The sequence below is a fragment of the Juglans regia genome, chromosome 13 (genome assembly GCF_001411555.2).
Source record: "Juglans regia cultivar Chandler chromosome 13, Walnut 2.0, whole genome shotgun sequence".
NCBI lineage: Eukaryota > Viridiplantae > Streptophyta > Magnoliopsida > Fagales > Juglandaceae > Juglans > Juglans regia.
Window position 1 is genome coordinate 35,148,403 of NC_049913.1, and position 14,446 is coordinate 35,162,848.

The 14,446-nt window shown below is 34.6% G+C and overlaps 1 protein-coding gene across 1 annotated transcript; it reads left to right on the forward strand.

The window, feature by feature from the left end:
- Positions 1-224: 224 nt before the first annotated feature.
- LOC108988358 (pentatricopeptide repeat-containing protein At4g08210) lies at positions 225-5,707 on the forward strand. The gene is made up of 4 exons (XM_035684859.1): positions 225-406; positions 1,167-3,658; positions 4,220-4,287; positions 5,497-5,707. Exon 2 carries the CDS (start codon positions 1,300-1,302, stop codon positions 3,415-3,417), a length of 2,118 nt encoding a protein of 705 aa, XP_035540752.1. The 5' UTR covers positions 225-406; positions 1,167-1,299; the 3' UTR covers positions 3,418-3,658; positions 4,220-4,287; positions 5,497-5,707.
- The last annotated feature ends 8,739 nt before the right edge of the window (positions 5,708-14,446 follow it).

Below are 14,446 nucleotides of genomic sequence, written 5' to 3' on the forward strand. Positions count from 1 at the left end.
CTGGTATTGATTATCAATAAACATATTTTCCTGCAATTAATTCAATTATATTCAAATTGTTTATTAGTTTGACAGTCATAGAAAGTTTGAATATGCATTTAACAAGTGTGGTTATCACATATTTATATGGATCACTAAATAATGATATACACATAAAAATCCCTGAAGAATAAATAATAATAAAAATAAAGAGAGAAACTTGATTTTTTCTGTTTTATATTTTGGGCAGATTGGATTCCAATTCATCTCATACGCTGGTTATGTGGGGAGTCGACGGCCGAATGAAATCTAGAAAGCTCTTATTTTTTTCTCTTTTTCTTTTCTCTTCTTCGGTTTGCCTAAGGAATTTCTTTTAGTTTATTCTTCTACTGGTTGTTTTCCTCTGTACGAAACGAGTTCGTCCGAGGTATCTAAGTTTTTATTTTGCAATCTGTCTCTGTTTTTCTTTTGTTTTAGCTTTCACATGTATTTTACTACTTGACTGTCTCACTGTTAATACATGAGATGGTTTTTTTTTTTTCTTTTCAGTTTTGGGTTGAATTTTACTGTGATTTCGGTAGCCTGGGTTTTGGATCTTCTTTAAAAAGGGATTTATCTATTTATTCTGTAGTTTCTATGGACTTAGTTATAATAATAAATAAAAAATCGCCCAATACACCTATTTTCCTTGCGGTTTGCTGCTTGCATAGCTAGTGAGCTGTTAAAATTTTCTTCCAGTCTCAAAACAGTGAATGTAATTTGTTGGTATGGCTAACTCTCTGCACCTATAACCTGCATTTCTTAGAATTTTTAGTGTTAGGAAATATGTATTGGAACTTGTATGTAAAGTTGTGTGGTTGTATGCATCTAGAAAATGAGACAATTATTTAGAATGAATATAACTTGAATAAGATCATGCTAGCGAAAACTTGTTCTTCTTATTAAAATGGTAAAAGTTAATGTTTTATTGGTTGTACATGATATTGGACAGTGATCTGTATTCACGAGTACTATTGTGGTCAAGTTCCTAGGAAGAACTCTTAATCCTTATTTCAGTGGCTGCAGTATGTTCTCTTGCCACAAAATGTTAATGAAGCTTAGAGTTGTAGCAGTTGGATGGTCTATTGGTTTTGGTTGGCAGCTGAGATTCTGCAATAATGCTAATCCAATATTTCATTTATATGCAGTGTTGAAGCATTTATGTCATGTTCTGATTGTTATTCTGAATGAGGATAACTACTTATTTCCTTGTATGAAGGAGTATTGTTGTTATTCTATGGTGGTTGCTCTTAAACACATGGGTTTTTTAAGTGCTTATAAATGGACACGAAAGTCCATTTCAACAGCTTTGCGCCACTGTGGGGAATCATGGATTTGAACCGCATTGCAATAGCTTTGCGCCACTGCGGGAAAGTTCAAGCTCTCAATCATGGCAGAAGACTTCATTCTGATTTGATCAAAACCGGGGTTTTGAATAACGTGTTCCTTGCCAACAATCTGATATCCATGTATGTGGAGTTATGTCATTTGAAATATGCACACAAGGTGTTCGATGAGATGCTTGAAAGAAATGTGGTTTCGTGGACCACCATGGTCTCTGCGTATACTAGTAGTGGAAAACCTCAGGAAGCTCTTGGAATATATAATCAGATGTTGGAGTTTGGTTCAGAGGAACCGAACGGGTTTATGTACTCTGCAGCTCTTAAAGCATGTGGTCTGGCGGGTGATTTGGAATTGGGAAAATTAATTCATAAGAGAGTTTCTGGAGGTGAATTCCAGTTTGACATTGTTTTGATGAATACCCTTTTGGACATGTATGTCAGATGTGGAAGTTTGAGCGATGCCAGGAGTGTTTTTGATGAGATTTTGTGCAAGAATGCAATTACTTGGAACACAATCATTTCAGGGTACTGTAAAGAAGGTTTGATGGAAGAGGCGGTGGATTTGTTTTATCAAATTCCAGAACCGAATGCTGTATCCTGGAACAGCATCATTGCTGGTTTTGCAGATAATGAAAGCCATCTTGCATTAGATTTTGTGCACATGATGCACAGAGAAGGCCTTAAGCTTGATGGATTCACATTTCCTTGCGCTCTTAAATCCTGCTGTAGCCATGGTTTCATAGCTTCTGGGAAACAGATTCACTCATATGTTGTTAAGTCAGGTTATGAGTCTGATTGTTTTACTGTATCAGCTCTTGTTGACATGTACTCAAATTGTAATATATTAAATGAAGCGATAAAGCTATTTGATCTATACTCTGGTTGTAATGCTTCTGCTTGTGATAGCATGGCACTTTGGAATTCTATGCTTTCTGGATATGTTGTCAATGAGCAATATGGAGCTGCTTTCAACCTGGTTTCACAAATCCATCAATGGGCTGCATATTTTGATGCCTATACTTTTGGTAGTACTTTAAAAGTCTGCATCCACTTATGTAATTTAAGACTTGGTCGTCAAGTGCATGGTTTGATTGTCACAAATGGGTATGGGTTAGATAATGTTGTTGGAAGCATTCTTATTGATCTATATGCAAAGCACGGAAATATTAGGGACGCACTAGGATTATTTCTTAGGCTTCAGAAGAAAGATATTGTAGTCTGGTCTGGTTTAGTTGCAGGGTGTGCTAGAATGGGTTTAGGCTCACTGGTCTTTTCCCTATTCGAAGATATGGTCAATTTGGGTCTTGACGTAGATCAGTTTGTTGTTTCAAATGTTCTAAAGGTTTGTTCAAGTTTAGCATCTATTCGAAGTGGAAAACAGACTCATGCTTTCTGTGTTAAGAGTGGATATGACACAGAGGAGGTTACAGTAACAGCTCTGATTGACATGTACTCAAAATGTGGTGATATTGAAGATGGGTTAGCTTTGTTTGATTCTATGCCAAAAAAGGACGTTGTGTGTTGGACAGGGATCATTGTGGGATGTGGGCATAATGGAAGATCAGGGGATGCAATTAAAATTTTTTGTAAGATGGTAGAGTTGGGTTTGAAGCCAAATGAAATTACCTTTACAGGTGTTCTTTCTGCCTGTAGACATGCTGGCTTGGTTGAAGAGGCGCGGACCATATTTCAGTCCATGAAAACAGAACATGGAGTGGAACCGCAATTGGAGCACTATCATTGCATTATTGATCTTCTTGGCCAAGCTGGATACTTCAATGAGGCAGAAAAATTGATTGCTGACATGCCTTTTGAGCCTAACAAAGCCATATGGTTCTCGTTGCTTAGGGCCTGTGGAACCCACAGGAATATGGAACTGGTTAATATAATTACTCAACACCTTCTTGCATCCTCACCAGAAGACCCTTCAGTGTATGTGACACTTGGCAATGTTTATGCAACATTTGGATTGTGGGATAGTTTAAGCAAGGCGAGGGAAGCAGTCAAGGAAGTGGGCACAAGAGAAGCTGGAAAAAGCTGGATTGAGAGAATTTGAGATACCTGGCTAAGCAATACAGCTTTACTGCATTGCATAGTGCGACTGGGTTGTCTAATACTTGAACCAAGTCCTAGCATGTGTGTGGAACAGTGATCATCCGTGTTTAAAGTTAAGGCCCCTTTATATGGCAAACAACCCTATCGCAAGATATGGAAATATCACAATGTATATGACTTTTGGAAGTATCTGGAAAAGCTTGGTAGCTCAATTGACAGAGATGCTGCATTGCAGTTATGGGGTATGTTGATCACTTCCTTTTCTTATTTTAAACCCTCAGCTCTATCGATGAACTTCAAAATTATTACAAGAAAATCTTATTTATTTCAGTGTTAGTGTTGAGCAACTTGATCTTCTTTCCCCATACTCTCGTTTGTTTTGATAAACCTCATAATTTTCTTGAGTGGAAAGAGAGCAAGAGCTGTTTATATAATGTTCCAAAATAACTCTGTCATCCAGAGTTATAATGCATAGGCTCTTTAACTTATTTTAGAACTCAATATCCATTGGTATATGAAATGAAATTGCATAAGAAGAGAAAGCAACAAAAGACACAAGTTGGGAAAAACTGAGCCCCCTGATGTTCCACAAAACGCTTCATAAAACTTCATCCATTGCCCTTCCCTTCTATTTTTAACACATTTTTTTTTTCCTTCATGGTCGATGGTACTAATTGGTTGATGGACCCGACTACCTACATTTTCCTTACAGATTCTAATGCTAGTAGTCTTTCATTCTTTTGCCTGCTAATGCATGACTGGAAAGGACTTGCATTAAACTGATATTCCCCATTGAATTTCAGAGTCTTCTGGCCCTAGTGGTTACATGATTGTTGAGGTTAATGGTGGTCTTAATCAACAACACTTTGAGGTATGTTATTATTCTCTTGTAATTCTATTTCTGATTTTCTTGTTTCTGTAGAGTCTAAGAAGGATTTACCAAAAAATACAGAAACTAGAAAGGGTATCGACCAATGATAAGAAATATTAAATGGGGCTCTAAAAACTACTAGATATCAATAGTGTAATACATTGATTAGGATTGTTCATCCGGGCCGAGAAAAAATCCTGCCCGGTTGAACCCGGATAACCGGGTTTCGGCCTGGATTTAATCGGGCCGGTACTGGCATCATCAAAACCCGGATCTATGTGGTTCGGGTACAATTTTGACACCCGTGTTGTATAAAAATAAAAACCCTAGGCCCCGACTCTCCAGTACTCCCCTCCTTTGTGCAGACTCTCTCTCTCTCTCTCTCTCTCTCTCTCTCTCTCTCTCTCTACGAACTTCAGGCACTAGAGAAACCCTAGCCTCCTTCATCGTGACCCACTGACCCCTAACCCATCATCATGACCCCATCGCTGCTGTCGAATCGTCGTCATCTCCATCACCGACTCATCGTCATCTCCTTCATCTCTGAATCATCGAGCTTGTGTCACTCTTCCTCTGCCGATCGAAGATCTGTTCTTTGTGGCCGTCTTCTTCTACTTTTCGCTCCGTTTGGCTAGATTTGCTATTTTATTTTAAAGAATTTTTTTATGTTGCCAGATTTGCAAGAGGCTCCCAAACCAGTGGATGATGGTGGCTATCTGGTCAATATTAATATGGAACAAGGTCAATATTAAGGAAATTTTGGGGAAATTAACCTAGGAGTGATAAAGAAAGTAAATAAATTATTAGATAGAATCAGGAATAAAAAATTGGTAGTGTTCATTAATTCATGTCAAGAACATGAAGCTCTTCTGGCTTTGGAACTACCATATTCTCCAATATCATGTATGCCTCACCCTTATCAGTTATGGTAAGATATTAATTTCTACCTTGTTCTTTTGTTTCCTTGTTATTTCTTTAATGAAGGAATGGTCATGTAGTCCCAGATTCAACTAATGCCACAGGATTGCAATTTTCACATTTATTTTTTGGTTAATTAATGTAGCTTTAAGTTATAAGATTAGGTTTGATATCTTTAATGTCAGCAGGCCAATTAATAATTTTTAATAATTCAGATGATATATTGATTTTGTTTCAACATGTAAATACATGCAGATAATCACAAACCTTTCTGTTGAATACATATTGCAGATAAGCTTAGACCAACAATGGATGTTCTGAGACAGGAAATTCATCATAAACTAAATTCAATTGTGGAGGAATGCATTGATTGCATGAAGCAGACATACTATGAATTGGTGGCTCTATGTAATCCACTTTTGATATGAAATTTCATATATTGTAATTTGTGTTTTGTAATGTAATGTATAAATACCAAATAATGAAATATGTGGTGATTGCATTATGTTTTTTTAGATGCATTTAGTTAAAAAGGTAATTAGTTTTATATATAAAAAAAATATGCTTTGCAACATTTTTTCTTGAAAAATTTACAATAGAATATAGGCTCTTAGATAATAAATAAATAAATAAAGAGCTTCTTGAAAGAAATTGAATAATATAGGTTTTTGTAGGGAAAAAAAACGTGTACAGGCCGAAATCCAGATTTTGGGTTTCAAAAAATTCAGATTCACCCAGGTTTTGGCCCAGGTCCGAACCTGCATATACACGGGCCAAAAATTGGCTCGGATTTGAAACCCGAGTTCTGGATCAGGTATACCTAGATATCCGATCCTGAAGCCAGGTAAACAATTATTGGTACTCGTTTATGTCCCTTGATGTGCATATAAAGTTTGTTCATAATGTTTAATCTTATTTAGATAGATATGCAATGTAGTGGCGGTAGCTAGAATTTCGAATATGAAGTTCGTTCTTAAAGCTTAATCAACCCAAAGTTGTTGCTGGGTTTCTAGGTTCCTGTTCATCGGATGCAAATATGTCTCAAATGGAAGGAAAAACACTGTTTCAATAAAAATGGGGGGTTTGAAATGGTTTCTATGTTGATGCCATGCTTCAGAGAAAAATGATCCAACTTACATTTGATTGCTGAAACGTTGAGGGCCCATCTTAGTGCATTTAAGAGGTACAACCGGAACATAGATAGTACAACTAAAATACAAAGATAAAAAATATTTGGTGGTTGATCAAAAATAAGTTACAAACAAGAGTGTTTATTATGGGCAGTTGATCTAATCTAAACTAATGATGTAGTATGTAAAATTGCATGTCCCCAAATAAAAACATGTAGTTTTGTTTCATAAGCAAGGGTCTTGCAATTAATTGTAGTCATTTAATAAACAATTCGGACAAACCATTCTAAGTATGTACATAGACAATTGAATGTTCAACATAAATTTCTATTGACATGCAATAATCATCAAAAGGCTGAGATGTAAATTCTCCTACATTATCCAATCTAATATCCAATCTAATAGACTTGATTGGATAATCACGAAATTGAGCTCGTAATTTAATTATTTGTGCAAGAAGTCTAGTAAATGCAACATTACGAGTAGCGAGTAAATAAACATGTGACCACCTAGTTGATGCCTTTATCAATACCATAAAATATCTAAATGGTCCACATGGTGAATGTATTGGCCCACATATGTCCCCATGAGTTCTTTCTAAAAATGACAAAAATTCAATTACTACTTTAGAATTGGATGGTTTGATACTTAGTTTTCCTTGAGAACATGATGCACATGAATAATCACTTGATAAAAAGAATATTCTGGTTTTTTAGAAAATATTCATGTGAGTTCTCAATTATTCGTTGTATCATAATTGATCTCAAATGTCGAAGGCGATAATGCCAAAGCATAAAGATCTTTGGATCAGAGCACTTCTGGGGCATTATAATAATTGGTTCAATTGTAATCATAGTTTTATAATATAAATCCGAAGAGAAAGTTGGCAATTTTCCAATATGAGTTTCTGACTCGAAATTATAGAAGTAATATAAAAATATTCATTACTGCTTTCATTGATAGTTTCAACATGATAATCATTGCAATGAATATCTTTAAAACTTAGTGAATTTCTTATAGATTTTGAAGAATAAAAAACATCGTCAATACAAAATTTAGTTTCTTCTGGTAATATTATATTTGCTCTTCTGAAGCTTTTAATTAGGTTCGAAGAACCGGATATGGTATTGACTATAGTTCTATTCAATATTAAACATTGAAAATATTTATTATCTTTAAGAATTGTATGTGTGATAGAACTGGCAACGAGACATACATCTCCACTAATTTTTTTTTAAATTGATCAATTCATCAAAAAAATCCATGCTTCCTTATAAAGCAAAACACACATAAAACTTTATTAATTTAAAGGAAAATTACAATATATTCGAAGATAATAACTAAAATATAATGTGATTTCAAGACAAAAAAGAAAAATTAATTGTTGTAACTATAACCATCACCAATAAAAAAATTTGTATTTTCGTTGGGGTTCATAAAGAAATCAGAAACATCCAGGTGGGTGAAATTCATTTCATTTGGGGTATAAGTTGGATCTACTAGATTCTTGTGATCAACAAAATTCATTTTGATCCCCATTTTCCTTTTTTTAATGGTAGCTTGATATAGGTCTACCAAATATTTTAGCATACGGCAAGTACGTGACCAATGTTCATTCATACAACATCTATAACATTTATCCTCATAGTTTTTCGTAGGCTTATTCTGTAAGCCTTTATTTTCATCATTTTTTTGTCTCAGTGTTGTTCCACTTTTGATGGTATACTGAGTTTCTCTTTGAGTAATTCTAAATACGGTCTCCTTGATTTTTATAATTTTTCTTACCACATCCATGTCCCCGGCCACACCTATGATTTCTTTTATAATTATAAAATGAGGTTTCATTCGCTTCAGAGAGTAGAATAAAGCCAGTTGGACGAGATTGATGATTTTTCATTAAAAGCTTATTGTTCTGTTTAGTCACTACCAAACAAGATATTAGTTCAAAATATTTTGTGAATCTACGCTTTCGATATTGCTGCTGCAGGAGTACATTTGAGGCATGAAATGTGGTATATGTTTTTTCTAACATATCCTCATTAGTGACTTTCTCCCCCACATAATTTCAACTGTGAGTTTATTTTGAAAAGTACAGAGTTGCATTTAAGCACTAGTTTAAAATCTTGTAACCTTAGGTACATCTAATCATAGTGAGCATTTGGAAGGATTACGGTCTTCCTCAGACTATTCCATAAAATCAATGGGTCTTTTATAGTGAGGTACTCAGTTTTCAAATTTTCACGTAAATGATGGCAAAAAAAAAAAAAAAAATCATTGTTTTGGCACAATCTTGATGGGACATTTCATTATTTTGATAGTATTTCCAATGTTCATTGCATCAAGATATATTTCAACATCTAAGATCCAAGATAAGTAATTATTGCCAAAAACGTCGAGAGCAACAAATTTTAATTTTGTAAGATTTAACATTATATATAACAAATATATTAAAAATAGAATAAGTAGATATTATAAGATTAAGAATATACGAATTATAAACTTTATGAAGTCATAGGAATTGCATTGACATTATAATATTTTACTTCAAAGAGTATTGCATAAAATATATGTTAGAACATCATTCATAATAATATCAATATTTATAAACACATCTTGCTGACATGATGATTATAAAATGACATTATAAAATTGTGGAAAAACTTACTGTTATTAGAGAAATCTTACAGATAGTTTTCAACGTCAAAGGACATGACAATTGGCTAGAGTTTCGTGCTTATAACGTGTTGTAAAACTAAAGAAAAGTAGTAAGAGAATTGAAATACTACAATATCTATAATGAGTTCTACAAGAACTAAACATTATTTCTTTCAACTTCCTTGTTGTGTGTTTACAACAAATACTCTTCAAAATACTCTTTTATAGACATGAGAGGATACGTAATATTAAACGAATACATGAATTTAGGGAATGACAATACATGAATCAAAGGGATACATGAACATAGAAAATAGGAATACATGAATATTTAATAATTCTACATTCAAATATTTACAACAGTTAATGCTAATATTCAAGCAATTATAGATAGTAAGGACAAAGGTACCAAACATTTAGAGCATAAGGTAAATATAACCGTATTTAGCTTTCACGAGTATCCCAAAAATGCACTCATAACACCCTAATGGAAGATTCAAGCCACATTATCTATATTTCAAAAAGACTAATAAATGATACAATTGGAACTCCATTGGAACCATTATAAAGAGCAATAACTTCTCATTTCTAAGTAATGTGTAATCCCATACACAACCTACTCTTACACATCACATGGGGTGTCACAATCACCCCCCTTAAATTCCCGACATCCTTCCCAAGCCAGTCTATCATAGGTGGCATGACTTAAGTCCTATATTTCTAGTTAGAATAGGCTCTGATACCATTTGGAACGCCCTAATAGAAGATCCAAACCACATGACCTACACTCTAAAAGGACAAGTCAATGATACAATTAAGCCCCATTGAAACCATTATAAAGAGAAAGAACTTCTCATTCCCAAACAATGCGTGATCTCATACATAACTTACCCTTACACATCATAAAATGTATCACAACACCACTTATAGATATTCCTAAAACAATAGCAATCAATTTCTTACTTAGTCATTCAAATATTCAAAAGAAATGATTATTTATTACTTTTTGAATACTTAGTCCTAAAGAATCTTAAAATTTGAGCGAGTCAGGGACAGCGGCATCACCTAAATATCCAACTTTAAAATTTAACTCTCTCTCTCTCTCTCTCTATTTTTTTTTTATAAGAGAACTTAGCCCAGCTTAAAGAGCCCAAACCAAAAACTCTCACAAAAACCTAAGGTGTGTTATGAGTGTGTTTACAAAAGATAGAAAAACTATGAGTGCTACTATACTTTGGTGTGACAATGAGCAAGTGGAAGTAACCATCTTTGTTGAAAAGTTGGCAAGCCAAGTCTATATATCGCTAGGATTTCAATAAGTTTTTAAGGTGTATATTGATTGAAAAATAAACATCATTCTCTGTTACCCTTCTTTTGATATCACCCGCGCTTACCTTCCCAAGTGCGGGTGATATTAAAGAAGAAAGAAGCTACGAGTATCACTATCTCATTCCATAATTCAAAATACCAGCAATGTGGTAACTTGGAAATCTAACTCCTAAAACATGGATAGGTATCAGACGAATCCTCCCATATCTAAGTCATGTCTGGTCTAATACTTGTGGGACATGGATATGTCAACCCTTCTAAAAAAAAGTAGATTAACATAGGAAACACTATTCTAAACAGATCAGATTAACATAAGTATTCACTAATAAGCGAAAACGCACCCAAGTAAGATTTCTCATAGCTCCTTGACAATGGTACATGCGACTTCACCTAACATTACTAATGTATAGAGATTCCAAAACTAAATGAGCATTTCACTCAATTGGAAGACAAATCAGGATCTGTGTGTTGTTACATAAATATCAGAAACAATTGCTCAGATTTCAAGAAATATTGCTCCAATTAGAAGCCATCTTTCAAAGTTGTATCATTCAGGACGAAAAATCTAAATTCTTTCTTCGTCGACTGCCACTAACATACCCTTTTTTTTTTGTTCAAAAACTCACTAGAAAGTAATCTTAATCAAAACTACGAAACCCATAAAGGCTCTAAGTATGATAACTAAGAGGGTTTGAGATAAATTTAAATAAAAAGAGAGAGAAAATGAGCGGCAATTTGATAATATATTGAATCAAAGAAGATGAATGGGGAAGTGAACCTGGAAGAGATTGGTGAGGTCCAAGGATTGGGATTGAGGGGTGTCATTAGGGCTAGAAATTGAAGACGGAGATGATGAGAGAGGGGTTTGGGAATGGCGCTAAGGGGCAGCACCGTTAGAGTCTTTGTGTTACAATCCAAGAACAAAGTACATAGGCCATGGGCCAGATAATTTCATTAGCAATTTCCTTTATTTTGATTTAGCATCTTATTTAGACTATAAGTATAACAAGTGGGCTTGGACCCATAGTTTTATTTTCTTTATATGCAATTAGTTTAATAGCTCTGGCCCATGTAGGTGTCATCCTGCTTATGCACGAGCCGAGGCAAATTTATAGGTTGTCCAGGTATCTTATCGTACGTGTTGGGCTTGGCCCTAAAGAGAAGCTCAAAGGTTTCATCGAAAGCCTAGGTGTTGGGCTTGGCCCAAAAGAGATGCTCAGAGATTTCATCCCAAGGCCTAGGTTTCATTCCAAAGTGCCAAACTATCACAAATAGAAGCATTACACCCAAAGTATAGATCAAATAGCTTTATTGCTTCATTTAATATATTACAATTTGAGTACATGTCAACTAGAGCTGATACAGTAAAACAATCAGACTCATAACCTGGCTTAACAACATATGAGTGAATTTGTTTCCCAGAAGCTATGAAACCATGGCTACAACAGGATTTAAGAGTACAAGGCAATGTGAATCCCTCAAGCTTAAGGCCTTCTTGGTGCATCATGTGCACAAAATTTAATGCAAGATGGCTTCCATTATCTGCAAAACCAGCAATGTTGTTCTTCCAAGATACAACATTCGGTTCAGGAATTTGATGAAACAAATCCCCCGCCTCTTCTATCAAACCTTCTTTACATTACCCTGAAATGATTGAGCTCCAAGTAATTGCATTTTTGCACAAAATCTCATAAAAAACACTCCTGGCATCCCTCAAACTTCCACATCTGACATATATGTCAAAAGGGTATTCATCAAATAATGTCAAAGTGGAATTCACCTCTAGAAACTCTCTTATGAATTAATTTTCCCAATTCCAAATCACCTGCCAGACCACTTACTTTAAGAGCTGCAAAGTACATAAACTCGTTGAGTTTCTCTAAATCGAACTCTAACAGTTATATATTCCAAGAGCTTCCTAATGTCATCTACTACTAGCATATGCAGAGAACAAGGTGGTCCACGAAACCACATTTCTTTCAAGCATCTCATCGAACACCTTGTGTGCATATTTTAGATCACATAAATCCACATACATGGCTATCAGATTGTTGGCAAGGAACACATTATTCAAAATCCCGGTTTTGATCAAATCGGAATAAAGTCTTCTGCCATGATTGAGAGCTTGAACTCTCCTACAGTGGTGCAAAGCTATTGAAATGGACTTTTGTGTCATTTATAAGCACTTAAAAAATTCATGAGTTTAAGATCAACCACCACAAAATAACAATAATAATACTCCATACAAGGAAGTAAGCAGTTATCCTCATTCAAATAACAATCAGAGCATGACATAAATAATTCAACACTTCATATAAATGAAATATTGGATTAGCATTATTGCAGAATCTCAGCTGCCAACCAAAATCAATAGACCATCCAACTGCTACAACTATAAGCTCCATTAACAATTTGTGGCAAGAGAACATATTGTAGCCACTGAAATAAGGATATAGAATTCTTCCTAGGAACTAGACCCCAATAGTACTCATGAATACAAATAACTGCCCAAGATCATGTACAGTCAATAGCTTGTGAACCATTCTACAGGTTAGAATAAAACATTAACTTTTACCATTTTAATAAGAAGAATAAGTTTTCGCTAGCATGATCTTATTCAAGTTATATTCATTCTAAATAATTGTCTCATTTTCTAGATGCCTACAACCACACAACGTTGCATACAAGTTCCAATACATATTTCCTAACACTAAAAATTCTAAGAAATGCAAGTTATAGGTGCAAAGAGTTAGCCATACCAACCAATTACATTCACTGTTTTAAGACTCAAGAAAATTTCAGCAGCTCACTAACTATGCAAATCGCAAGGAAAATTGGTGGATTGGGCATTTAGGTTTTATTATTAAACTAAGTTAGTAGATAAATCCGTTCTTAAATACAATCCAAAACCCAGGCTACTCAAATCACAGTAAAATCCAACTTACAACTGAAAAGGAAAAAAATCATCGATCTCATATATAAACAATGAGACAGTCAAGTAATAAAACACATGTGAAAGCTAAAACATAAGAAAAAAAAGAGCGAGATAAGAGCTTTCTATATCTAATTCGGCTGTCAACTTCCCACATAACTAGCATATGAGATGGTTGGGATCCATAGCAACCCCAAAAATAAAAGAGAATCTTTATTTATTTATAAAAGAGTTATACTATATATAGTCACTTTTGCGTACTTTTTGTGCACTCTACTAATGTGATTGTCCAAAACAATTATTTTATATTAAAAAAATGACGCAGTTAATCACATCAGTGGAGTGCATAAATAATACGTAAAAGTGATTGCACATAGTTTTCTTTTAGAGAGAGTGTCACACGTTTGCAATAGAGATAGGAAGGATCAAAGTCATAGTAGGCTTGGGTTGAGTAATAAGAGTTAAGTAGTTGAGTTTATTTGCATGAGTCTTGTTGAGTCGGGCCATGACCTATTTATTGTTAGTTATAATAAATAGAGAAGTCATATATATAGTAAGTGGCATGTGGCCTAAGAGAGAAGTCATATATGTAGTAGAATGAGGGACTTGAAAGGATATCCAAAATCATTAATGAAAATATTTTCCTATTCTCTTTTCTCTCTTTTTCTTTGAGGTTAGGTCAACCTTGAATTTGACATATTTTCTTGCATTTTCTCTCATATTTTCTAGTCATCCAAACACTACCAATCAGGTGTGTTACAAGTGGTATTCAGAGCCAGTCTTTCCTTAGCATCGGCTTCATCAATCTGTGATAATGGAAAACATCATTTCATCCTTACTCAATATCAAAGAGCTAATGGAACAAAATCTTCAACACTTCGATGTTCTTCAACAACATCTGAGTGATTTTCGGGCAAGCCACAACAAAATACACCAAGTAGTTCAACTATCTCTTGACGAATTTGTTAGCAACTTTCAAGAAAGCTTCAACCAATTAGAAGAGCAAATCTGTGACACACAAGAGGACGATGCAGTTGCTGTGGAAGAAAAAGAAGAAATCAAACCCAATCAAATGCATTCCATTAGAAATCGGATGACATTTTCACCATTCTCAAATCTCCCTCTTCGACCAATCCCTTCCTTTAACATTCATTTGCTCTTTCCTTCATATATGTTGATAGCCCTTAACCCTAAT